General features: G+C 42.1%; 1 protein-coding gene across 2 annotated transcripts in view; it reads left to right on the top strand.

The window, feature by feature from the left end:
* The window catches only part of TGFBR3 (transforming growth factor beta receptor 3), a 210,846-nt gene that overhangs the window by 67,151 nt on the left and 117,881 nt on the right, over window positions 1–25,814 (top strand). For both annotated transcript variants that reach the window (XM_055402313.2, XM_055402312.2), the window contains exon 3: window positions 17,204–17,388. In XM_055402313.2, the coding sequence (XP_055258288.1) occupies window positions 17,204–17,388 (185 nt within the window). The remainder of the gene's footprint in view (window positions 1–17,203; window positions 17,389–25,814) is intronic.

Raw genomic sequence — 25,814 nt, 5'->3', positions numbered from 1 at the left:
TGAATATTTATGTATCTGAATCACTTTGTGGTACACCTGAAACTAACACAACACTGTCAATCAACTATTTACTTCAATTATAAAAAGACTGAAAAAAAAAAAGAAAAAAATACCTGTTTTAAAAATTGTCTCAGTATGTCAGAGATTCTTAGAGTTTGTGGGGTGGTGCTGGGAGTTAATTTTGTTTAAGCAAATAATTTCTCTAGTATGGAGGAGGGTGTAAATTTGAAAGATGTTATGTTATAGAACTTCAGCCAGATAGATTTACTTTTGTGAGTTTCTGTTTTATTTGCTGGTTTATTCATTCCTATGCATTAGGACAGAAAAATAAATATAGTTCTGTTTTGGCTCCCTGAAATAGTTTTTATATTTTCTGGAATTTCCTCACTTATTGTCTTTAATATTCCAAAGTTTTATTATGACTCATTTTGGCCACCCAATAATAGAAGAAGTTGGTGTCGGCCTGTTTGAAGAGGCTCATTAAGTAATTTTGGGGAAATATGTTTTTGAAGTCTATAAATACTAATTTTGGTGTTGAGATTGGTGTCATGGGTGTCAGTTTTGTATGTTTGTGTATGTTTTGGATGGGAGAGGATAAAAAGTTATGCTAAAAGAACTTAGTTTAATTGTTCACTTTGGCTCGAATATGTGGTTTTACCATAAACTACTGAAAGTTTCCTGTTCTTATTTGATGAAAAGGTCACTTCCATTCATTGTTTCCACAGAACTTCCTATACTTTTTACAGTAAAAAAGGTTGAAATTGAGGATAAATTATGAGTTATCTCTAGGAGCAAAGAAACTATTTCATTTCAGAAAAAGCTTTAAAAAGTGAGCCTCCCTGAGTCTGAAACTGCGGTAGCCCTCAGTATATGCCTTTCCTTATGTAAACATGTCTTGAAAGGAATTGAGTCTGACCTGTAACTCAAACTAACATGGGAAGGTAGGGAAGAGTCATGTCATGACTTGATTTTAGAGAGGTTATTTGAGTGGCTTTGTCGTGTGTTTTCTTTGTGAAATGGCACTGTCCAGCACAGAGCCTGCCCTGCACTGTATTTATACCATGGATCATTTGTACTGACTGGTAAAAGGGACCACTGATAGGAGTGTCTGATCTCCCTAATGGTGCTGACATGTTCCATTAAGGAATGACAGTGACATACATGCAAATGATGCTAAAATTGTGATTAATTGGGGACGTGTAGGTTTTGTATCTCTTCAAAGTGAAAACTGAACAGAAGAGGAGCTATCATGAGACCTTTATGTAATACACATGAGACCTAACCATATATTTGCTTTCTCTTCTTGGAAAGATAAAATCTGAGGCCCTAGAGCAATGGAAGAGTAGGGCTTTTAGCACAGTTTTTGTGAGAGCTAAATTCCCAATGGTTCACTCTTAGTGCATAAGCTTTGCTTTTTATGATGCTTGCCATTCAAATTAGATCTGTGTGGTCATCGTCTGAAATATTGTTAATATTGTCATTCATATTATTATATAATGTCAGTTTTACAACAGGCTTGTGTATCTGGAGCACATGAAGAAATCCAATATGTTTGTGAGTTATCAGGAAAATAGCTGTCAAAAGCCATGGAAGTTACTCTGGAAGTGGGATGGCCTTCATCCAGAGCTTGCTGACTTAGAATCGAGTGTAAAAGATAGTAGTCATGGGCTTGAGGCAGAGACACAGGCTTTCAGCTAGAGCTGAGAGAAACAGAAGTATAAAAAGTATAAGCAGAATTATAAAACAGAGAAATATGGGACCATTTGGTGCAGAGATAAAAACTAAAATACCATACCAAGTTTAATAAATTGTCATTAGTATTTGTACTGATGACCCTATGTCCTCAAGAAATAAAAAAAGAATTAGTGATATTTAGGATATATAACAGAGAAGGCAATGGCACCCCACTCCAGTACTCTTGCCTGGAAAATCCCATGGACAGAGGAGCCTGGTAGGCTGTAGTCCATGGGGTCATGAAGAGTCGGACACGACTGAGCGACTTCACTTTCACTTTTCACTTTCATGCGTTGGAGAAGGAAATGGCAACCCACTCCAGTGTTCTGGCCTGGAGAATCCCAGGGATGGCGGAGCCTGGTGGGCTGCCGTCTATGGGGTTGCACAGAGCTGGACACGACTGAAGCGACTTAGCAGCAGCAGCAGGATGTATAAGATGGCCAGGAAGTAATTATGTATGCAGTATGTTTTAGGTAGATTTATCTTAGAAATGACTAAAGTTACTTTCTTTCTTGAAAGGAGTAAAACCTAGTTATTTGGAAGATTTGCTTATATGGGCTATCTCATTGGTAGTCAGTGCTGAATAAACGAGGCATTGATGGTGTGGTGGTGCGGTCGTTCTTTGGGCCAGATGCAATAGGTGAGAAGAAGGGAGGGGGAATGATATAAAATACTGAGAGAAGGAATTAATTACTACTGTAAATAATGGATTAGTGTAGTTTTGGTACACTTTTCTGTGCAGATTTTGAAACAAAGCTGTTTTTGTCTTAGGAATTGGCATGCAAAGGATTTTATTTTCAGATTGACCATTTGAAAGTATTAGAACTTGTCTCCACGTGAGAAAAGGTGAATTCCTTCTGGTAGAGTAGTTTCCTTAGCTTCACTCGAGAGGAAGAGGGGAGCGAGTTGATCCAGAGTGGAAAAACACTGAAGAAAAGTTTTCCCCGAAATAACACACAGATTTCAGGAAAACAAAAATTGCTTTGATTGAATGTGACAAACTAAAAAAAAAGCTGAGCTTTGAAACATCATATGACACATCTGTTTTGAAAGGTTGCTTTGTCAGATACAGCTGTGTGTTTTACAATACTTTACTGTGTGTGAAGTTTTGTCATGAGCATGCTCAGTAGATGTTTTTCTGAACAGGTATCTCATTTATCCTAGTTTTAAAATTGGGGGAGGGTGTGGAGAGTTTATTAAACAACAGAACATTATTTTATACTTATCTTTAGGTTAAATGCACTATGGTTGAATCAAATCCCTCTCTTTTAGTCTCTTATTAAATTGATACCTCTGTTTAGATTTTATCTTTTCAGAAGTTGCTTATCACAGGAAAACGCAAAACTTCTGATTTATTGCATGGCATGGTGGGGGCTTCCCTGGTGGCTCAGACGGTAAAGAATTTGCCCTCCAATTTGGGAGATCTGGGTTCGATCCCTGGGTCAGGAAGATCCCCTGGAAAAGGAAATGGAAACCCACTCCAGTATTCTTGCCTGGAGTATCCCATAGACAGAGGAGGGCTACAGTCCATGGGGTTGCGAAGAGTCGAATATGACTGAGCAACTAACGCAGAAACACATGGTCTTAAAAACTGAGATTACAAAATTCCTTAAATACCTTTAGCAAACCAATGCCACTTGTTTTTTGCCTTCATACCTACATTAATGTGAATTATTGATTTAAAAGTAAAAGAACCAAGCAAATTTCCAATTCCAGAAAAGAGTTTTTGTGTGCACTAAGAATTCCCAGATCCCTTAATGAAATTCACTATAAAGTGTATTTCCTCTATTTGGAATGAAGCTGTATAAGAAAGGGTTTCCTTTGTGGCTCAGCTGGTAAAGAATCCACCTGCAATGCGGGAGACCTGGGTTTGATCCCTGGGTTGGGAAGATCCCCTGTGGAGAAGGGAAAGGCTACCCGCTCTAGTATTCTGACCTGGAGAATTCTATGGACTGTATAGTCCATGGGGTTGCAAAGAGTCGGACATGACTGAGTGACTTTCACTACTTTCTATATAAGAAAAACTATGTGCCTATGCTGTTTGTGAAGTAACTCTTGCAATCACTGATCTTTGCTTTATAAGCCTCTTAAATTCAGACTTAGGAAGAATATTTTCTTATCCAAAGAACTGATTTGTTTCCTTTTTTGAGATCTTGTAAATGTCACATTTTCTTTTTTTTTTTAACCTTGACTAGTGGGAAGCTCAGAATTAGGTTTGGTGTGCAAATAAAGTTGTTTCTGAAGTTCTTCGATAAGGTGTTTTTTTTTTTAATAGCCACTTTTAATTGATTGGCAGTTTAAGTTTTCTGGGACTTTTTTTTGTTATATTTCCTTTTTTTAAATTTTTTTTTTTTTATTACAAGCCCCTCAGTTTCTTTTCTAGAAGTGGCTGAGTATATGAATAATAAAGGAATATTTTGCATGGCATTTTGGTTGGATCAGGAATTTTCTAGGAATAGAACTTATTAAAACTGGGGGATTCTGGATCAGACCTATCTTGGTACCTTAATTTTGCATATTTGGGACCAGAAGCATGGAAAAACTTGTCTTAAATTCAGAAAGAACTGGAGGCGAAGGTCTTTTTACCAACTGTGGGCAACAGTGAGGTGATTGAACTACATAGTACCACAGTTCCTTTAGCTCTATGATTTCTAATGCAAAAGGAGGTTGAGACAGGTTAAAAAGTACCTTTTTAGGACATATTCTATAGTTGCAGAGTTGGTGATAATAATTATAGTTAAATGATAATAAAAATGAGTTAATCCTAAGAATTGGTTGTTTGACTGAAGAATTCATTACCCAAAAAGTGTTTGTGAACACTTGCCTCATGCTAAACACTGTGCCAAGCACTTGGGTAGATAGAAGGTAAGCAAAAGAAACATGGTCCCTCCCTTCATGGTGTTTCCAGCTAAGTAGAAGACACCCAGACACAAGCTAGGATAAATGAAACAATAGGTTTATAACTAAAAGCTGTTACTAGCCATAAGGAAAAAAAATGTAATAAGAGGCTTATGGAGTCCCTGAATTTAGTAAGGTATGAAAATGTGGTTCCAGTCCAGGGCTGCTTAGCACAAATATCCATCTGTCTTTCAAAGGTCTGTTGTCCCTCTGTCTACACCGAGAAGTCCTGTCAATGACTTTGTTTGACTGAACCCTGGAAATTCCAGCTCTGTCTATACTCCTGAGCCTTTTAGCTTCACTGAGAAAGGAGAAAGAGCACATTAGTTTTTATAGATTTCTTTGCAAACTATCAGCTGTTTCTGAACAGAAGCACCTGAGCAGCAAGCTACCTTGTTTGAAGAGGAAGGACTATGATTTAGTATTGTAATTGGATTTGATGTATCATTGATGCTTGGTAATTTTGGCATTCCTGTTAAGCATTTCCTGCATTCCTTCAACTACCAATTGTTGAGTGCCCTGTCTATATATAAAATCCTTAAAGTCAATGTATTTTAGTTCATGGCCGAGTTTGTACACGTGGCTGTAATTAGTAATATTTTTCATGGCCAAACCAATAGTTGGTAGATTTTCCTTTTTTAATTTCTTGCCTCCTATTTATAATCAGGACCAGTGGTTACAGCCTGTGATTCACCTCCCCAGCAGTTGTGGTTTCCCCCTTCCGTCCTTTCTGACCATCCCCCACTTACAGCTTCTTGTCTTGCCACTAACACAGACCCTGCACCCCAGCCCTAATGGAGGGCTCAGCCGTCCCTGAGAAGCATGTTATAATTCTGTTGCAGCAGGTTATAATTCTGTGTTTGTGTGCACGTCTTTACCTCTGTTTCTCCCATTTTTCCTTTCTCATCAGACACCAATTTGCTAGAGATTAAAGAAAATTTAGTTTAGCCATTATCTTAAGTGAAAGTTGAAATCTGAGAGACAAATTTGGTGATGTTATCCCTCAGGGCTAATGAGGAGTGGCTTTCCAGCCCTGCAAATTTCACTTTACTGTAAAATATTGCATTAGTAGGAATTAAATTATAATTTTTATTGGTTGCATGTCTAAATTGGATTTAATATTTTGATTCCAGATCAATTATTTTCCTTTTAATAAAGAAGTATACTTTAATTATTTTGTGTTATCTCAAAAACACAGTAGGAGGAAACAGATTCTGTTTTCTTCCATCCTCCAAATCTTCAATTTGTTCTTGGTCCCTGTGCTGAACCATTTAGGCAATAACATTCCATAAATTTTAATCTCCTCATAAATGAATTCTGTAGCCAATGTTCCCTTCATTCCCAGGTTCCTTTAGATCTTGTCAGAAAAACAGGAACAAGTGTACCATCTTATCGATGGAAAGTAAACAGTAAGAAAGTTGGCCAAGATGGTGCCTGATTTTTCTTTCTGGACTGTGGGAATTCCTGGAGGCAGAAACATGACCTGTTCTCACCTTTGGGAGTTGTACTTACAGATTGTGCTCAGAGAACTGGAATTTTAACTCTAATACTGAATATAGTTTTATTTTAAATCTTCTCAGTGCAGTTCTTAGAAATAATTTTTGGGGAGTAATGGCTAGGGAGTAGTATAAGAACATCTTATCTTGGATATTTTATTAATGTCATTCTAAAAGTTCATAAAGAAAACATTTTTTTTTTCAGTTGGAGAAAATGTTTTCATTCATTCATTTCTCCTCTCCCTAGAGGACTTTATGTTTCTAATAGTAACTGAAATTTGTAAAGTATCTGCATGTATAGGGTCTCATTTGATCTATGAATTGAGCCTGTCATCATATAAAAGAAAGGGAGATTATGGGAAACTTAAAGACAAGGTCAAACAACTATACGTGGCAGACCTGGATTTAGAATACAGCTCTCAGATCTCCTGGTTCAATGCTCCTCCTGTACTGCTAGGACTCTAATGCATGGACTCTGTTTGCAGTGCCCAGTGGTGACTTTTGGGACATGCTTCTTCTGCTAACTTTTCTCCTCAGGTTGTTTAAAAAAAAAAAAAAACACAAAATGAAACAACCTCCCAGAGCTGGGTAAATCCCCCGATACTTCTAGGTTGTATAGTGGTGTTTTGCTTAGATGGAAGAGTAGATGGCTTGGCACTTGCCAACACTTTGAGAATTTAGATTCTTAAAGAAGCTCTGCCCATTGTTTCCTTTTGAATATTTAAGAACACAACTTGAACACAGGAAGTTCTTCAACACGGATGCACCATGATTTCAACACAAATGTGCAACTAACTATGCACTGGCTTTTGTCCCAAGAAGTCGGCGGGGTGACTTCTTGGAAGAGTGTTGGTTTGTCAAGAGAAAGGTTTGGAATTAGATATTCACTTGGAGAATGAATGAAACTATGATAAGATATGCCTGAGGAGTTGTTCTCTTAAAAAAAAAAAAACTGGCTGTTTTTTCCTGAGAAATCCATAGTACAGGATTTAGAAAATTATATGCTCTTCTGCCTATCTTTTTCCTATCAAGAATAAGCTTCAGCTGTAAGCCAAATTTTACTGTTGAAAAAACCCAGGTGGGGGCTGTGGTAGAAAGGTCCCTCTTTGAATTTTAATGGTGGTGCATTCCACAGCTCCATCCCCAAGGGGCTGTAGCTCCAATGAGTTGTAATTTGAGAAGGTATAAACACGAACATATGTTGTGTACACTGCATGAGCTTGGAGCCTTCCAGGTGTTTTTTCTTGGAGCTTTGTTTTTGCTTCATATACTGATGCTTGTCACGTACCCTCTCATAAAGTTCCATTCGAGCCAGACTGTGCATTTGACCAAAATCACCTTGGGTGCCCTTTCTTACAGATTCTTGCATCCTGTGGGGGTAGAAGGGATTTTTAGCTCAAGGGCAGAATAGATCCTGCAGTGCCCAGTCCCACAATCTGTGGGAGTTTGTCCTTCTTCGCAGCTGACAGCATTGCGGAATTCCCTGTGGGACCATAACAGAAACCCTTATTAGCCAATGGTGGTGTTGGAATAAAATCTCCCCACGGCAGTGTCTTGGACCCAGGCTATAATGTTACCCACTGATTCCCTCTGAATCTTTACCACTTTTATTACAGCTGAACACACGCTCCTCATTAGTACCCTGGGTGATATGGGGAATCAGTGTGTTGGAAATTATGTGGAATAGGTACCAGATGTTTGTGTCAGCTTGGTATGTATTGGTATTTAGAATGCTTAAGGATCACATTTATTAAATGTGAAAATTACTTACTATCCCTTCCCCCAAACACTCACTCTCCCCCACCCCAACCCCCTATGTTTTACTCTGTGTCACATGAGGTGTGATATTAATTTCTTTGGGGACAGATTAAATTTAAAGTGTGTGCAGCAAATGGGTCTGTTCCCAAATGCTTTGTCTGCGTTTTGTCAAATCTGAGGGCTGGCCTGCAGCCAGTGGGGATGTGGGGGTTCTGTAACCGAGATTGGAATGCTGTGTTGTAGCTAAGGATATAATGAAAGGGTGAGTCCGTTTGCATTTTTTTCTTTAAGTGGAACTGGGAATTTAGACATTCATGTTATAGCCAGACCTAGGAACATTTCCCATGTGTGCAGATAAGCAGGCATTAGTGAGAAAGAGGAAGATATCTGGTAAAATGAGAAATGAGCTTGTGCTTTCTCATTAAATATATGGCCTTTTAAGTCAACCGAAAAGTTGCAAGTGTGATCCAAGCAATTCTTTTATTGTATTTTATTTTATCAGACATGAATTATGTTTGTGTTTGGCCATGGCGTTGGCCTGTTCATCACGTCCAGAGGTGAAGGGCTGGAGGATGCAGGCAGTGGCTTGTCATGGGAAGAACTTGGATCTGGAGTCTGAGAGTACTGGGTTTGAATCCTACCTGACTGCTTACTGGTGGTGTGTGACCTTTGGCAAGTCGCTTAACCTCTCTGAGTCCCAGTTTCTACTGCGGGTTTTAAGTGGGGGTTTTAGCAGAATCTTTGCAGTTGTGCTATGAGGATTAGAAACTATATGTATACAGCATGCAGCTTAGAGAAGGTGCATAATAGCTCTACACATGAATTAAACCCTGGCTTATCGCAGGAGCTGGAGGCTGAGGGGTCTCACCATATGCTTCCCAGCACTGCTCCAGGTGGCCCAGCTGCTACACAGAGGGCCCTGCCTGCCAAAGGAGGCCGCTTGGTCTGGGCCACCTGGAGAGTTTCTTACCACAGGGTTTACTTGAATCTGTGTTGCCTTCAGGTTGGTAAATGTTTTTTCTCCATACAAGTAGCATTTTGTGGGTGAATAGGGGCTGTGTGTCTGTCCTGGTTGCCCAGGAGGGTACTGAGCAGGAAAAACAGAGTCTGGCTTAATTAGATTCTTTTGGGAATTATCCCCAAAGCTTTCTGGATGGGCCGTGTACTAGATGTCCGGAAGAAACAGAAATACCCAGATTGGGAGACAACAGGCAGAAGCATCTCTGGGGGTGTGTTACTGTCAGGAACCAGTTCACCAAAATCTGCACCCAGCTCTGTGGCTTAGAGCAATGTCCTTACAGTGGGAATGCTATCTGTTCTACTCACTTCATAGAATTTCCATAAAATGTCTTTTAACTATAAAGTACAGTGCGAGGTTAACAGGATTGTTTTGTTTATGAACAGCACTTCTTTCCGCTGTGATCTGTGCCCTGATGGTTCTCACTGCAGTAAGGCAGCTTTTGGTGAGCCGCTCAGCAGCATCACTAGGGCATGTGCTCACTTGCTCACTTGGGCTTTGGGGAAGAGATGGCTCAGGGAGGGAAGGGCTGTGGGTTTCCAGCAGTGGCCGCAAGAGAAACTGCCAGCCCTCTGAGGCGGTCACTGAGAGCCAACAGTAGCAGAGCTCACGAGTCACCACAAAAGTGAGCATGTGAGTCAGACAGGGTTTCGGAGCGTGTTTTCCTGGTTTCTGAACCTTTGTGACTGTGAGGTGCTGTGCTTGGGCCCCGTGGTGGTCATGTGAGAATCATGGCCACCTTCCTACTCCAGGCTCGCGTGGTAGAGTCTGGGGAGGGGATTAGCGCTTCCCAGGTGGAAACTCTTCTAACTGGAGATGAGTCTGGCATCATATGGGCAGCCTGGTGGGGAAGGATGGAAAACCAGTTGCTGGAGGCAGGCTGTGGCTGCAGGAGAGGGGCAGGAAGGCCTGGAGGCTGACGCAGGAGGTGGCAGGATGAGGCTGGGGGTATGCCTTGCTGATGGGAAGGGGGGATTGTTATACCTCCTTGGAGAGAAGGGTCTTGCCAGAGCGTGTTGGGGAAGAGAGGACAAAAACAGGTTTCCGTTTCCTGCCTTCTGTGACATTTGAGGGTGGGGAAGCCCTGATGGGGACTTTTTTCTTAGCAACCAAAAATGACCTGCTTGATTTTTTTTCCCCTTTAGCATAAGATTGAAGCTTTGAGGGGGAAGGGATGGTTAGGGGGTTTGGGATGGACATGTCCATCCGCACTGCTGTATTTAAAATGGATAACCAACAAGGACCTCCTGGGCAGCACATGGAACTCTGCTCAATATTATGTGGCAGCCTGGATGGGAGGGGAGTTGGGGGAGAATGGATACATGTGTATGTGTGACCGAGCCCCTTCACTGTTTACCTGAAACTATCACAACATTGTTAATCAGCTATACTCCAATACAAAACAAATATTAAAAAAAAAAAAAGACTGAAGCTGTGGCTACTAGTCAAAGAAAGACTCTAAGATAGAGTCTCCTATTTGATATGATCCTTTGTGCATGGATCACCTCATTGTTCTTTCCCTTTTCCTCTCCTGCCCCCTTCCTCATTAATATTTGAATGCATACTATGTGATGGACATTATTCTGGTATAAGGGATACAGCGGAAACAGAATGATTGGATTCCACATTTTAGTGGCATTTGTAGTCCTAGAATGTATGCAGATGTTGAACAGATAATTGCACAAAAAAATGTTGCTTGCTTCTTGGAAGAAACACTAATGACTAACCTAGATAGCATATTAAAAAGCAGAGACATTACTTTGCTGACAAAGGTCCATCTAGTCAAAGCTTTGATTTTTCCAGTAGTCATGTATGGATGTGAGAGTTGGACTATAAAGAAAGCTGAGTGCAGAAGACTTGATGCTTTTGAACTGTGGTGTTGGAAAAGACTTGAGAGTCCCTTGGACAGCAAGGAGATCCAACCAGTCCATCCTAAAGGAAATCGGTCCTGAATATTCATTGGAAGGACTGATGCTGAAGCTGAAACTCCAATACTTTGGCCACCTGATGCAAAAAACTGACTCATTGGAAAAGGCCCTGATGTTGGGAAAGATTGAAGGTGGGAGGAGAAGGGGATGACAGAGGATGAGATGGTCGGATGGCATCACTGACTCGATGGACATGAGTTTGAGCAAGCTCTGGGATTTGGTGATGCACAGGGACGTCTGGCGTGCTGCAGGTCCCAAAGAGTTGGACATGGCTGAGTGACTGAACTGAACTGAACCACATGAAATGCAGTGAAGAGAAATAGTACCATGAGAGTACCAAAAAATGTATATCTAATGTAAAAGAGCTAAGAGAAGCTTCCTTCAGAGAACTGAAGAATGAGTAGAGGTTCATCACACCAAGGCAGGGGTAAGTGATAAGTGTTGCTGAAAGAAACCTTGTACATGCAGGCTCTGGTGGGAAGAAGGTTGGTATTTTTGATGAAGTAAAATAAAGCCAGTATATTAATTAAGGTAGGTTGAGCTATAAATGGCAGAAAACTCAAAATAATGTTGGTTTGAATAAGAGAAAAGCTACATGTATTTCATATAAAAAAAAGCAGTCCAGAGCTGCAGCAACAGCGCCATGTTCATCAGTGACCCAGGTAACATCTGTCTTAATGCTTTGTTAGACTTACCATGTTGCTACCATCTATGGCCCAAGATGCTGTTTAGCTCTGTCCATCACAGTCTGTATTCCAGCTCGCAGGAAGGAGGAGAGGGCAGAAGAACACAACTCCTTCCTTTCTTAAGAAACTTCTGAGAAATTGTATATATCATCTCAGGCTATATCTAGCCAGAATTTCATCACATGTCCATACATTAGCATTAGCTAGCACTTCCATTCGGAGAAGGCATTGGCAACCCACTCCAGTACTCTTGCCTGGAAAATCCCATGTACGGAGGAGCCTGGTAGGCTGCAGTCCATGGGGGCACTAAGAGTCGGACATGACTGAGCAACTTCACTTTCACTTTTCACTCTCATGCATTGGAGAAGGAAATGGCAACCCACTCCAGTGTTCTTGCCTGGAGAATCCCAGGGACGGGGGGAGCCTGGTGGGCTGCCGTCTATGGGGTCGCACAGAGTTGGACACGACTGAAGTGACTTATTAGCAGCAGCAGCAGCACATCCAGTATAATGTTGAAAACGAGTGGTGAGAGGGGATGTTCTTGTCTTGTTGATCTTAGTGAGAAAGCTTTTAGTTTCTCACCAGTAAGTATAATGTTAACTGTGAGATGTTTTGGTACAGGTTCTTTATCCAGTTAAGGAAGTTCCCATCTATTCCTACTTTGCTGAGAGTCCTTATCATGAGTGACTGTTAGATTTTGTAAAATGCTTTTTCTGCTTTTATTAATATGACCATGTGATTTTTCTCCTCATTTTTCTTTTTTAGCTAGTTGGTGAGATGGATATATTAATTGATTTTCAAATGTTGCATACCTGGGATAAATCCCACTTGATTGTGGTGTATAATCCCTTGTATCCATTGCTGGATTTGATTTGCTAATATTTTGTTGAGAATTTTTGCACCTGTGTTCACGAGAGATCCAGGTCTGTAGTTTTCTTTTCCTGCAAGGTCTTTGCTTGGCTTTGGTGTTAGGGTAATGAGTTAGAAAGTGTTCCCTCTGCTGTTGTCTTCTGAAAGAGATTATAGAGAATTGGTATAATTTCTTAAATGTTTGGTAGAATTCACCAATGAGCCCATGTGGGCCCAATGTGTTTTAATGAAAACTTTCATTTTACAGAGATACTAACTTGGGAGGCAGGTGTGAATTTGAGGTCTTGAGTAGGCTTGGAAGAGTTACTTAAGTTCATTGAACTTACATTCCTGTTCTTTAAAATGGTGATAATACCCCTTGCTTATGGTGGTATTGGAATGATATACAGCACCTAGCACTGTCCAGCCTATAGTGAGCAATTACTGGGAGCTACTTATTACTTACTTACTAACTAGACCAGACTGACATTGTGTGTTGAACTGTTGAAGAGGGATAGATAGTTTCTGATTTTTCTTTTATCTCTCTTTCACAATCTGTCTCCCTCCATCCCTCTCTTCCTTCCTTAAGGAAGGAAGGATTAATATATCCATATTTTGGATTAATATATCCATATTAATCATTGTTGTTCAATTGCTAAGTCATGCCAACTCTTTACAATCCCATGGACCACAGCATGCCAGGCTTCCCTGTCCTTCAGTCTTCTGGAGCTTGCTCAAACTCATGTCCATTGAGTTGGTGATACCACCCAACCATCTCATCCTCTGTCGTCCCCTTCTCTTGCACTCAATCTTTCCCAGCATTAGAGTCTTTTCCAATGAAAAATACATTAATCATATGTTGTAGCTATTCTTCCTTTTTAAACTTGGAGTAAAAAATTCATTAAGGCACGTCAGTAGCCAACACAACTTGAGTATGTCTGATGGTCAGGGATACTGTATACTGAGTGTGTTTAAATGTTGACCCCAGTGGGTCTCTGTAAAGTGCAGCTAAACCATCAGTTGATCAGAGTGTGCCCTGTGCATTGCTTTCTCTCTTCTTTGACCTTGGACTGACTTGTATAACTCATGACGAGCTGCAGCCTATACAGTGGGGGTGTGCCTTGTTTTGGACTCTGTTAGGACAGGGAACAGACACTCTTAAGGTGAAGCATACTCACGTTCAGTGCAGAAAGTTAGTCGTTCAGTCGTGTCTGACTCTTTGCTGACCCCATGAACTATAACCTGCTACGGTCCTCTGTCTATGGGATTCTCCAGGCAAGAATAGTGGAGGGGGTAGCTATTCCCTTCTCCAGGGGATCTTCCCAATTCAGGGTTCAAACCTGGGTCTCCCCCATTTCAGGCAGGTTCATTACCATTTGAGCCACTGGGGAAGCCTGGTGCTGGGGACATTCCTCTTCTGATTCCCTTCCTCTCTGGGCAAGACCTTATCCTTTCATTTGTTGCCCGTGAGTTTTTTGTGGAGATGAGCAGTGTGGAGCCTGAAGGAAGATCTTAATGAGTGATGGTGGTTTATAAAGAGGAGGGTGGTAAGGAGAAGGGCGAATCAAGCAGACTGCAAGCCTTTTGCGGATGTGTTCTGGGTGGAATTGCAGCCCAGTCAGAGCTTTTCACATACATACAAAAATGGAACCGAGAAGCATTTTCATTTGTTCTTCATTTGTGATAATGGCACATTCATGGCAGGAGGCCATGAAATCAATAAGGAAGGGTAACAAGTATGGGTAGCAATAGCTGTTTCAAGTCCCCAGGGTTAAGTAGGAGTAGAAGACTTTCTGGAGCTCTGGGTTGTGGAAGGCACCTGATATCTCACTGTGGTTGGTAAGGGCTGGAGGAGGGGTGGGGCACCCCCTCAATACCCTTTGCCTTGCTCAGGGACTTCAGGGAGTTGCATGTCTAATACCTCCTGACTTTGCTGCTATGACGGCTTCCTTCACCACCTCTCTTTCTCAGAAAACGGCTGGGCTCAGGAGAGCAATACAGAGGGTGGCAGTGATTATTTGAGAAGGTACATACTTCACTTCAGACCAGATAACTGTTATCAGCCTAGATAATTTCTGTGAGTTCTGAAATAGACTTGGCACACCAGGCAGGGTGTCTGCTTATAGTATAGCAGGAGGGATGAAGGATTGCCTGGTTTTGCATTTTAGACTGGGGCTGTAATCCTTTAGAGTATTTTTATTGTATGGAAGTCAGGAAGAACTCAAGAAGTGCATGCAGGTCTTTTATTTGGTTCCATTTGGAAGGTGGTGATTTAGAATGCTATATGTTTAAGTCCCAGTCACCTCAGCTCACTGAGGACGACACCAACCTTACGGAGGTGTGTGAGGTTTAAGGATCACTGACTCCTTATTTCTGGATGTCCCTCCCTATCGATTCAGTTAATGAATGTCGCATCAGTGTAGCAGTCTCTTTCCCATGTTAGCGCCATACAGAAAGGTGCCCTAATCCCTGATCAGGGAGGGGACATTTTTTTTTTTCTTTAAGCTTAATGATTCATATAAGAAATATTTTTTTGCATCTTATACATGTGAGGCACTGTGATGGATGATGAGGATACAAGGATGATAATCCACAGCTGTCAGGGATGTCCCACTGGACTGGCAAAGACAGATTTATACACCGGTGGTTACAGCATAGAAAAGAAACAGAAGTGGGCAGAAAAATTATGGGAGGACAGAGGAAGTGTCTGAGGATCTTCCTCAGTTTGGGATGTTTCTTATAGGGGTGGAGATAGCATGGAAGAGGAATTTGGGAAAGGGAAACAAGCTTGAATGAAGACTTGGAGAAACATCATGTTTGGAGACCTTTAAGCCATTGCAGCCATGAAATTAAAAGACACTTACTCCTTGGAAGGAAAGTTATGACCAACCTAGATAGCATATTAAAAAGCAGAGACATTACTCTGCCAACAAAGGTCCATCTAGTCAAGGCTATGGTTTTTCCAGTGGTCATGTATGGATGTGAGAGTTGGACTGTGAAAAGGGCTGATTGCCAAAGAATTGATGCTTTTGAACTGTGGTGTTGGAGAAGACTCTTGAGAGTCCCTTGGACTGCAAGGAGATCCAACCAGTCCATTCTAAAGGAGATCAGTCCTGGGTGGTCATTGGAAGGACTGATGCTGAAGCTGAAACTTTAATACTTTGGCCATGTCATGTGAAGAGGTGACTCACTGGAAAAGACTCTGATGCTGGGAGGGATTGGGGGCAGGAGGAGAAGGGGACGACAGAGAATGAGATGGCTGGATGGCATCACTGACTCAATGGACATGAGTTTGAGTGAACTCTGGGAGTTGGTGATGGACAGGGAGGCCTGATGTGCTGTGATTCATGGGGTCACAAAGAGTCGGATACGACTGAGCGACTGAACTGAACTGAACTGAAGCCATTTGGGGTTCTTGGATGGGGGAGGGTTAAGGCTGGAGAAATAGGAAGGGGCTAGATCCAGAAAGGCCTTACATACAAGTTTAAGGAGCACAGACTTTATTCATAGGCCAGCAGTTCTCTAAGGGATGGGACATGCCTACAGGGATGAGAGGGACAGGTTTTTGCATTTCGAATGACCCATTTGGTTGAGGACTGCCTGCCAATGCAGGAGACATAAGAGATGCAAGTTCAGTCACTGGGTCAAGAAGGTCCCCTGGAGAAGAAAATGGCAACCCATTCCAGTATTCTTGCCTGGAAAATTCCATGGACAGAGGAGCCTGGTAGGCTACAGTCCATGTGGTCACAGAGAGTCAAACACAATTGACTGCACACACAGTGCAATGCAATAAGGACCACGCTGGGTTAGGTGAACCATGCTTGTGTGGAAGGCAGCTTGGAGAGCTTGAGACCAGAGGCTCCTTCTAGGAATATCCACAATTGTCTAGGGACAGAGACAGTGAAGGCTACAGGAAGTAGAGGTAGGAAGGAATGGATGGATTTCAGATTTCAGTTCTGATTGATTAGAGGAAGGGAGAATGAGGAAGCAGCAGCCATGTATGATCAGACCTTTACTTTTTCTTTCAGAGGCTCTGCTTGTATCCCACTTCTCTTGGGAGGGTTTTTCTGACCTCTCCCAAACTTTGCTGTATTACTCTGGCCTCAACTGCCTCTGCTCATTCCTTCTTGTTTTTGTATGTTCTTAAGTTTGTTTTGCGTTCTCTAAGAAGAGGAAGCACTTAAAAGGTAGAATCTGCCTCTTATACTTTTTTGGGTGCAATTTTAGGTGTTTAATACCTATTAAACACCTATTAAATATTGGACTTTACACAATTCATTTATCTCTGAATAAGAGGGGAAGGAAGAATTGAACACAGGTGTCAGATGGGAGGTTTCCTTCATCCAGAAGAAAATATTTGTGACTTGTGTGTCTAAAAGGGAATTTAATCAAATACACGTCAAAATCATCCAAAAGGAGTTTAAGATTGGGGTTTTATAAGAGTAAACTAGGTTTTTTTGCCTTTTAGTTCTAGAAACAACTTGGCTTCCCAGGTGACTCAGATGGTAAAGAATCTGCCTACAGTACAGGAGACCCAAGTTCTATCCCTGGGCCAGGAAGACCCCCTGGAGAAGGAAATAGCAACCCACTCCAGTATTCTTGTCTGGAGATCCCATGGACAGAGGAACCTGGAGGGCTACAGTTCATGGTGTCGCAAAAGAGCTGGACACGACTAGCGACTAACAGTTTCACTTTTCTTCTAGAAACAACTTACCTGGAAAGGCACCTCTGGTGGGTTGGCCATGGCTTATACATCCAGAACAGTTAATTTAATCATACCACAGTAAACTGCTGTCTCTGAAGGGTTTGTGTTTGTGTTTGTGATTCCCTCTGCAGGTCTAGAGCCCGGTGCCCAGTGTGAACTGTCGCCCGTCAACGCCTCCCATCCTGTCCAGGCCTTGATGGAGAGCTTCACCGCCTTGTCGGGATGTGCCAGTAGGGGCACAGTGGGGCTGCCCCAGGAGGTGCATGTCCTGAACCTCCGTGCCGCCGACCAGGGGCCTGGCCAGCCGCAGAGAGAGGTAGGTGTGGTACCAGCTTTCTACCCACTGCCCCTTGGAATTTGTAAAGACACTTCTCTGTATGTGGAGTCCTCTTCTTCCATTCTGGGTTTAATGAGGATGCTCGTGTATGAACATAAGTGGGGAGGAGGACACAAAGTACATGAGAGAGAGAGAGAAGGATTTCAATTAATCCAGAAGGATTGCTCTCTGCACTGGGCAATTCTAGGACTTCTCTCTAGAGATCTTTCTCAGCTTTTCACTTTTCCTGCCCACCCCCCTCCCCCATATTGGAAAGAATGTTTTTGAGAATTTTACTTTTAAAACATGGTTGTGAAAAAACAATGTTGCCATTTTTCTATTATTGTAGAAGGTCTTTCTCATCTCCTTCTGTGCTTTCTTCTTTCTTTGCTTTGTCTTGTGAGCCTACTGCTCCTGCAGGATGTGTCAGGGGAAGTGGAAACACTCTGGGATAAGGATGGCAGTGCCTTGTTAATATTCACATGAAAGCCCTGGGGTGGGTAGCTCCTTATGTTATCCAGGCGTCTTCTCAAAGATGAAGATGGTCTTGGTGGTGGTGATGATGATCCAAGCTCATAGTGACTCAGTATTTCCTCTGTCCTCAGCACTGTTTGAACCACTCAAACGCTTATTCCAAGAAGCCCTATTGCTGCCCTCAATTTATAGGTTATAGACAGGTGCAATGATAACTCACTTGCCCAAGGTCATTATCGTAAGAGTGAAATAGCCTCCTCTGTCTTGTGGCTCCGAAATGACCCACATTGTGGATAATGGTCATGCTACTTCTTTGAAGATAACACGCAGTTGTCATTCTTTCTGTTTTTAAGCTTCTGTGTCAGAAATATTATCATTAGGGTATTATTTCTCTGGGAAGAGAGAAACCACAATAACCCCCAATCCCAGTGAAGTGTAGAAAAACTCATGCAGAGCAGAATTTATCTTTGAGCTTGTTTCCGATCAAGAAAGTTAATTTCCAGAACCATTTGTTTATGTGCCTCAACCACTCTTCAGTCTGGGGGGTGCGGGGGGGGGGAGTAGGAATAGGGGAGGCGAGGTGTCCAGAAGGGAAAGCAAACTGATTTTAATCTTGCGAAAGTGTGTGGAGTTGGCTTATTTCAAAGACGAATCGTCTAACCTTCCCAGCTACATTGGAAATTATTGTTAATACTCTTGGTCGCTTGCCATTGTTGCTGCAGCACATATTTCAGGTCAGATTTCTTTATCCCAGTAATGCGTCTTTAATTTTTAACTTATGGGGGAGAATTTGTGGTGGGAAGGGAAGAAGGGGAGGAGGAAGTGCAGCTCATATGAGGTACTGCTGACTCCAGCAGTTCTTTAGCAGCAATAATTACTCATGTTATATATGCTGTCTCAGAAGAACCAAGAAAGAAAAAACAAGTCCGAGCTATTACAAAAGCAGCAACAGCAGAAATTCTGCATGTTAAATTGTGTGGTACTGTTGATTCTGAAAATAGATTCACATAAGACTATTGAAGCAAAAGAAAAATACCTCAAGGAATGACAGCAGAGCTCTCCCACACTTGAATTTACTGTGTTAGATAAAAATAGACATGGTTGTCCTGAAGATACGTAAAATGATCTGGCATCAAGGGACATCATATGCTCAGTGAGGAAGTAAAGAAAGAGGGCCTGTGGGGATAGTCTCTAAAACTTGGTTAAAAAATGTTTATGCATGATTTGGGATCAGTGATTTGAAGGTATTACTGAGACTAGGCAACTGAGGGAAACTGCGTTCTTCCCTTCTTTGGGGGACTTTAAGGATTAGATGGTTGTATTCTATCTTGTTAGAAGACAAAAGACATGTGAGCTTTAGAAATTCTCTCTGGTTCTGAACTGCTCTCATAGGGTAGACCTGGAGTATTTTATGTCTACAGAGTGAGTGTCGAGGATAATCCAGAACAGTAAGGTCCTGACAAAGAGACAATGAAGGAGAATTTGTTTATGGATGGTAAGATGGAGGAGGAAAAATAAGTATCTCTTACCTTCTTCATGTGTGACTCTGGAAATTCATTACTGCAGCCATGCCAATAGCTTTTAAAGATCATTTAGACTATATGACCCAGCAATTCCATTCCTAAGAGTATATACTAGAGAAAAGAAAACATACGTCCACATGAAATCTTGTCCACGAATGTCATAGCAACATGATTCATAATAGCCAAAAAATGGGGACAACCTGCATGCCTGAATGCCTCTGAGAAGTGTTAACAACCTGAATGCCTGTCAATGGATGAATGGATAAATGAAATGTGATATATATATATCCATATGATGGAATGTTATTCTGCAATAAAAACGAATGAAATACTGATCCATGCCACAACATGGATGAACCTTAAAAACACTGTGCTGAGTGAAAGACACAAAAGACATATACTGATTCCATACATATGAAATGTCCATGGTAGACAAATTTATAGAGCTAGAAAGTAAATTGGTGGTGGTTTAGAGCTGAAGGGCAAAAGATAGAAATCGCGGACTGATTGAGTATGAGTACAGAGCTTCTTTGAGGGGGACAAAATGTTCCGAAATTGGATTGTAGTTTTATGAATTGGAGAAGGAAGTAGCAACCCACTCCATTGTTCTTGCCTGGAGAATCCCAGGGATGAGGGAGCCTGGTGGGCTGCCGTCTATGGGGTCGCACAGAGTTGGACATGACTGGAGTGACTTAGCAGTGGCAGCAGCAGCAGATGGTTCCACAATTGTATATGAATATTACTAAATACCATTGATAAATGTCAATAAATGTGAACATACTAAAAGCCATGGAGCTGTACTTTAAATGGGTGAGTTTTATGGCATGTGGATTTTATTTCAGTAAAGCTGTTAAAAAATAATAATCTAGCTTGTCAGTGTTTTAATTCCCTTAAATAAAAGTTACCTTAACTGTATCTATTTTTTTTAACACCAAGATTGCTTCCTCCTCCAACCTAAGCCTTTCCAACTCTTTCTGATGTTTTTAAAGATAGCTTGATTTTTATACATATGCTATTTTATATGGTCTGTGCTAAAAATAACAGCCAGTTGATTCTGGTGGTAATAATGGGAGGGAGGATCAGAGACAGCCTTTGTGCATGTTTCTACCAAATATTAAGGGCAAATATTTCTCAAGATGAAATGATAAATGTTGTTGCTTGTAAATTAGAAAAGAATGCCCTACTGGCTCCAAGCCATCATTACTTTGACTCCTATGACCGAGGTAGTTGTTTTTCATGCTGTCCTCCTTAAACGCAAGGCAATTACTAAATCAACCCCATCCCCACCCCCTCCTCCTGGCTTGTTATTGGTGGAGGATAAGCATTAAGATCTATTATAAATCATCCTTCTCTAACATTTTACTAAGTTCCTATCTCCCAGGCACCTTAAGTTTCCTCAACTGAGGAGAGGCTTCTGCTTTTCCTCTGTGGAGGATATAACAGCCTACACCTGAAAGTAATAACCGCAGCAGGTTGACAAGATTTGGGGAAACAGTTATACTTAAGTTAGATAAACAATTTTATAGGCCAGCAGAGAATTTGTATCAGAAGCATGCTTGCTACAATGATTAACACAAAGCTGTCTGTGGTGAAGCATGGTTTTGCTATTGACTTCCCTGCTGGATTCTCATCAGGACAACACAGACCTGTAGTTGTATTTGCCATCTGAGACCACACCTCTCATTTGTAATCATCGACTTTGGAAATAGCAGTCTTGGAAGTGAACAGGAAATTGGAAAAAGACTCTTTGGCGACAGAGGCGGGCAGAAGAAGGTAAACAGGCCTGAGAGATCAGTTTTGTCTTTTAGAATAAGTGGGATGTATCATAGGTTTTGGGCTTCCTTGGTGGCTCAGTGGTGAAGAATCCACCTGCCAGTGCAGGAGACATGGGTTGGATCCCTGGGTCAGGAAGATTTGCTGGAGGAGGAGATGGCAACCCCCTCCAGTATTCTTGCCTGGGAAATCCCATGGACAGAGGAGCGTGGTAGGCTGCTATCCACGGGGTTGCAAAAGAGTTGGACATGACTTAGCAACTGAACAACAACAAATCACAGGTTTCATCCTCCCTGTGCCCTTTAACTTCAAAGTAAAATCTGTCCCCTGCACGCCACCCCTCCCCCAACACATACTCTTTCCTGATGACCCCATGCGTCTGCCCCTGAGTTTGGTCCCTCTGGGTGTTTCCTGATTCCCAAGAAGGGTTGAAGCACTACTAAGAGGCTGCTTGTTGACAGTGATATACTTTCATTAGTTGCTGGCATGGCAACAATTTTGCTCCCTATCATCTAATTGTTTTGGTGACCTGTTTTTTTTTTTTTTTGTGGCAGTGCTTCTTTTCTATTCCCATTTGTCTAACTGCTTGCTTATTATGAAAAGCCCTTAGTTAGCAGTATGTATGTGTATAACAGATTCTGGGAGTAATTATGGGTGTTTAAATTTATGTATGTGTTTTGACATTAAAGAAGCAACTGTTAATGGGCGTGCCATGCCAGTGAGATGGCTGTAGGCTGGAGTGAGGATCTGGGAGGATCCATTGTCGTGGGAAAGGGGCCAAGTTTAATAAATTTATCCTCACCCATCACAGCGCTTCCCTGATGGTTCAGACAGTAAAGAATCCACCTGTAATGCAATAGACTGGGTTTGATCCTTGGATTCGAAAGTTCTCCTTAAGGAGGGCATGGCAACCCACTCCACTATTCTTGCCTGGAGAGCCCCATGGACAGAGGAGCCTGGAGGGCTACAGTTCATGGGGTTGCAAAGAGTCAGCCATGACTGAGCGACTAAGCACACACACACCTGTCAGAAAGCTCGGAACCCTCCATTCTTTTATGTATCATTCTCTGTTTCATTCCAAAAGGGATTTGAGATGGGCTTACAACAGCAGACATACCAACAGTGTAAGCAGAAATGCAAAATGAGGACAAAGAAGTGTAGTTTGTTAGAAAGATATACTTTGATAGCCATGAGGGTTAATGTGATTGGCATGATTGAGTTTGAAATTTGGCTCCAGGCTTCTAGGTAGGCAGGGCCAACTGGGATGTGTAATTAATCACACATGTGGCTCCAAGTCACTTTTATTTTGGACCTTCGCTAAGGACTGTGGCATATAGTTGTTCCTTTCCTGTTTTTTTTTTTTTTTTTGAGGGCAGGAAAAGACCACAGTTGGGAGAAAGAGAAGGAAGTGAACCTGTTTAAAATGCAAACTGTTCTGCTTGCCTCTTAACAGCTCCCTTGTGTGTATCTATGCTTAGTTGCAATCGATTCTTTGTGACCCTGTGGAATGTAGCCTGCCAGGCTCCTCTGTCCGTGGCATTTTTCAGGCAAGAATACTGGAGTGGGTTGCCATTTCTTTCTCTGGGGGATTCTTCCCGACCCAGGGATTAAACCCAAGTCTCTTGCATCTCCTGCATTGGCAGGTGATTTCTTGACCACTGTGCCACCTGGGAAGCCCTTCTGATTCATTAGCCTTAGCTCCCTGAGGCCCCGGATAACAGTGACAGCGATGATCGTGCTGATGCTGAAGTGTCTGCTGTGGGCCAGCCACCTGCCTGGGACTGTGTTGTCTCTGCCTATTCTCACTGTCGGCCGAAGGGAGGTTACACAGCAGACCCTGGATATGCCGCCCCGCTCTGTTGGATTCTACAGTCCAGGCTTTCCCCACAGTCCACTTACCTTTCATCTTTAGCTCTGACCTAGCTCTGGCTATGAAACCGGCCATCCTGTCGCACTTAAACCTGTTCCATGAGCAGCAGATCTCCCACTGAAAGTCTGTGTTTCCTGCATAGGCTTCTGATAGCTCTTTTTGATGCTCGGAGCTCCTTTTGTTCCCCTTCCTTGTGTCTTTGGGGCAGTTCTGAGGGTGGTTTTGTGTGTAGCATTGTCTCACTTTTCCTTTCTGGCTTAAAAGATTGTCATGTCAAGTGTCAGTAATTAGAAAATGCGGGACTGAGCTTAGGAGCCCTTGCACTCTATGTGGCTGTTAATCCTGCACTAAATGCCAACCTCCCATCTGTTTTTCACAGTTGATCATTTTCCTCCCCCCAAACAAAGCTTTTAACTGCCTCCACACAGTAACTCACCTGTCTTCTGCTAGTAATCCATGACTTGTAACCAAACTTGCTTAAATTGTGTGGAGAGAAAACAGAACATTCATGCAATCTTTCTGCTCTGAGTGAAGTACAGGAGCTTCAGTATGTGGGCTTTGCCATCTGATTTGACATCTTTTTTGCTTCCTTTGAGGAATCTGGCAGTTTAGGAATTAAATTGGAGATCCCTGCACAACCTACTTACCTATCTGTCTGTCATCTTTCCCCTGTTTCTGCAATATTAGGTGGACAGCTTCTTTCTTTTTGGCCCCCACCTTCAGTTATTAAAATATGGACAGAAGAGTGCAGGGGCTGGGGGAGTGGGTGGGTTTCTTACCTTTACATATCACCACTGAAAGAATTGATAGAAACTTTCAGGACTGTTTTTTGGAGAGTACACATGTGGGAGCAGAAATATCAAATGAACACTAGCACGCTAGGTACATTCCTGCTCTTAGGTCGGGCATTTTCTCGTCTGCTGTTATTTGTGAATGACTTCCCAATGCTACGCCTATGTATATGCTGGGGAAAAAACCTCAAACGAACTCAAGGCTATTTATGTTTCAGAGATCTTATATGTAGCATGTGCTAAAATAAGCAGGCATCAAAGTAAACCCCTCACACACAGACACTGTATATTGGTGAAATTCAGTTACTAAACAAACACTTCCCATGTGTAAACACTGCCTGGTGTTTGTTTAAATGGAAGCTGTTTTGGAAGTCACCCCAGCCTGACAGGTAAAGTCATCTCTGAACTGGCCATTTCGTCACAGACCAACAGCAGATTTATCAAAAAGTTACCCTGACCACAGTGGTCTCATTTCTCAAAAGACACTCCTTTGCCTCTTTCTTTTTTTTTTAATATCTTTCCCTCCCCCTTTCTTCTCTCCTCTGTCCCGTCTTCTTTCCCTCTTTCCACTCCTCCTTTCTTCCCCTATTCATTTGAGCGTTGCTGGGAAAATTATTTCATTAACTTGAAAGACAACCGAACCTGGCTTTCACGTAGAATTGGAGGCCCTAAATAAATAGAACAGCCACATTATTTAAAATAAGTTGCCCCCTCACTTGAAGATACTCAATGCAGGTTACATGATGACACCCTGCTGGGCAGTATGAAGGCGCCAGGCCAGGACTGGACAGAGGAGCAGGGATGGCGCCAGCCAGGCAAGCCAGACACCCAGCTGCTATTCCAACAGAAGACAATGCAGGCCAGGTAGAACTGGCCTTGCTAGTCAACGATGGTTTCTAACACATTGGGGCAAGATGTTCAGTCTCAAGCTACAGCTAACTCTCAAATGAGAACTCTCCAGAAACCCAATCTTGGAATTTTAGAAAACGGGAAAGCACATTCAGAGCAATAATAGTGTTAATAAATATCAGGATTTAGCAAACCAATTATGACACAAGAAGTGAAGAAGTTATAAGACACACTGGCTAGCCACATGGCTTAAACCCTGCTGTAACCACAGTAATGTCCAAATGCAGTAACGTAGCCCTCAGAAAGTGCACTCCCTGCCCCACAGAGGGACTGAGCCTGGTTGGACCCTGCCATTTTAGCATGAGGTAATGCTGGTTATGTTTTTTGCTGGCTGGGAGCTGACAGATTGAAAAATCCTCTCTTGTTATTGCCTCTTCCCCAGTCTAGAGGAGAGGCTGCCTTGACTCCTGAAATTTGTCTAGCAGCAGCATTTTCCAACCGGTGCAGTCTTGGTCTTTATGGAGGTTAGGGTTATGACCTCAACCCATACCCTTGTTGCCATGGTAACCGTTCTTGACTTTTAAAAAATTGTGTAATTTCCCCCAAAATATTGTTAGGAAATGTTTCTAATGTTTTCTGGGAGTACCCTCCACATTTGAAAATGTGACTTTTTGCTTTTAGAACTCTTTGGGGAGTATTTTAAAAAAGCAATAGACCAAAGTAAAGAGCAGGTTTGCAAATCTGAGACCCAGATGTGCTGGTTGGGCAAATGCCCAGTTTGTGTGTGTTGCTGAGTGTCCAGATATCCAACTTTTTTTTTTCTTTCCATTTCTGATTTGCTCTCTTGACATTTTGTTTGAAAATGTCAATTTACTGGCTAATACCTCTGACTTAAATACCCAAATTCTGCAGAAGTGTCCATTACTTTCAAGAGTTCCACTCTCCACTGTGTTTTTTTATCTCTGTGAAAATTAGACATGTGTTTAGTTATTCTCCTTTCCTTTCTCAGTTAAGAGGCTGTGTATGAACCTGGCCCTGCTGCTTGCCTCTCTGCACCATCTTATTTATTTTCCTTGTATATCCCACACCTTGAATGAGTGAGTCTGTGTTTCCTGCCTTCCCCTTCTTTCCTCTCTGTAGCCTGAC

This window comes from Moschus berezovskii, chromosome 4 (assembly GCF_049115385.1).
Source record: "Moschus berezovskii isolate FMDL1 chromosome 4, NW_MosBer_1.0, whole genome shotgun sequence".
Lineage (NCBI taxonomy): Eukaryota > Metazoa > Chordata > Mammalia > Artiodactyla > Moschidae > Moschus > Moschus berezovskii.
Note: the sequence above shows the minus strand (reverse complement) of the source record. Positions and strands in the feature narration are given on the sequence as shown.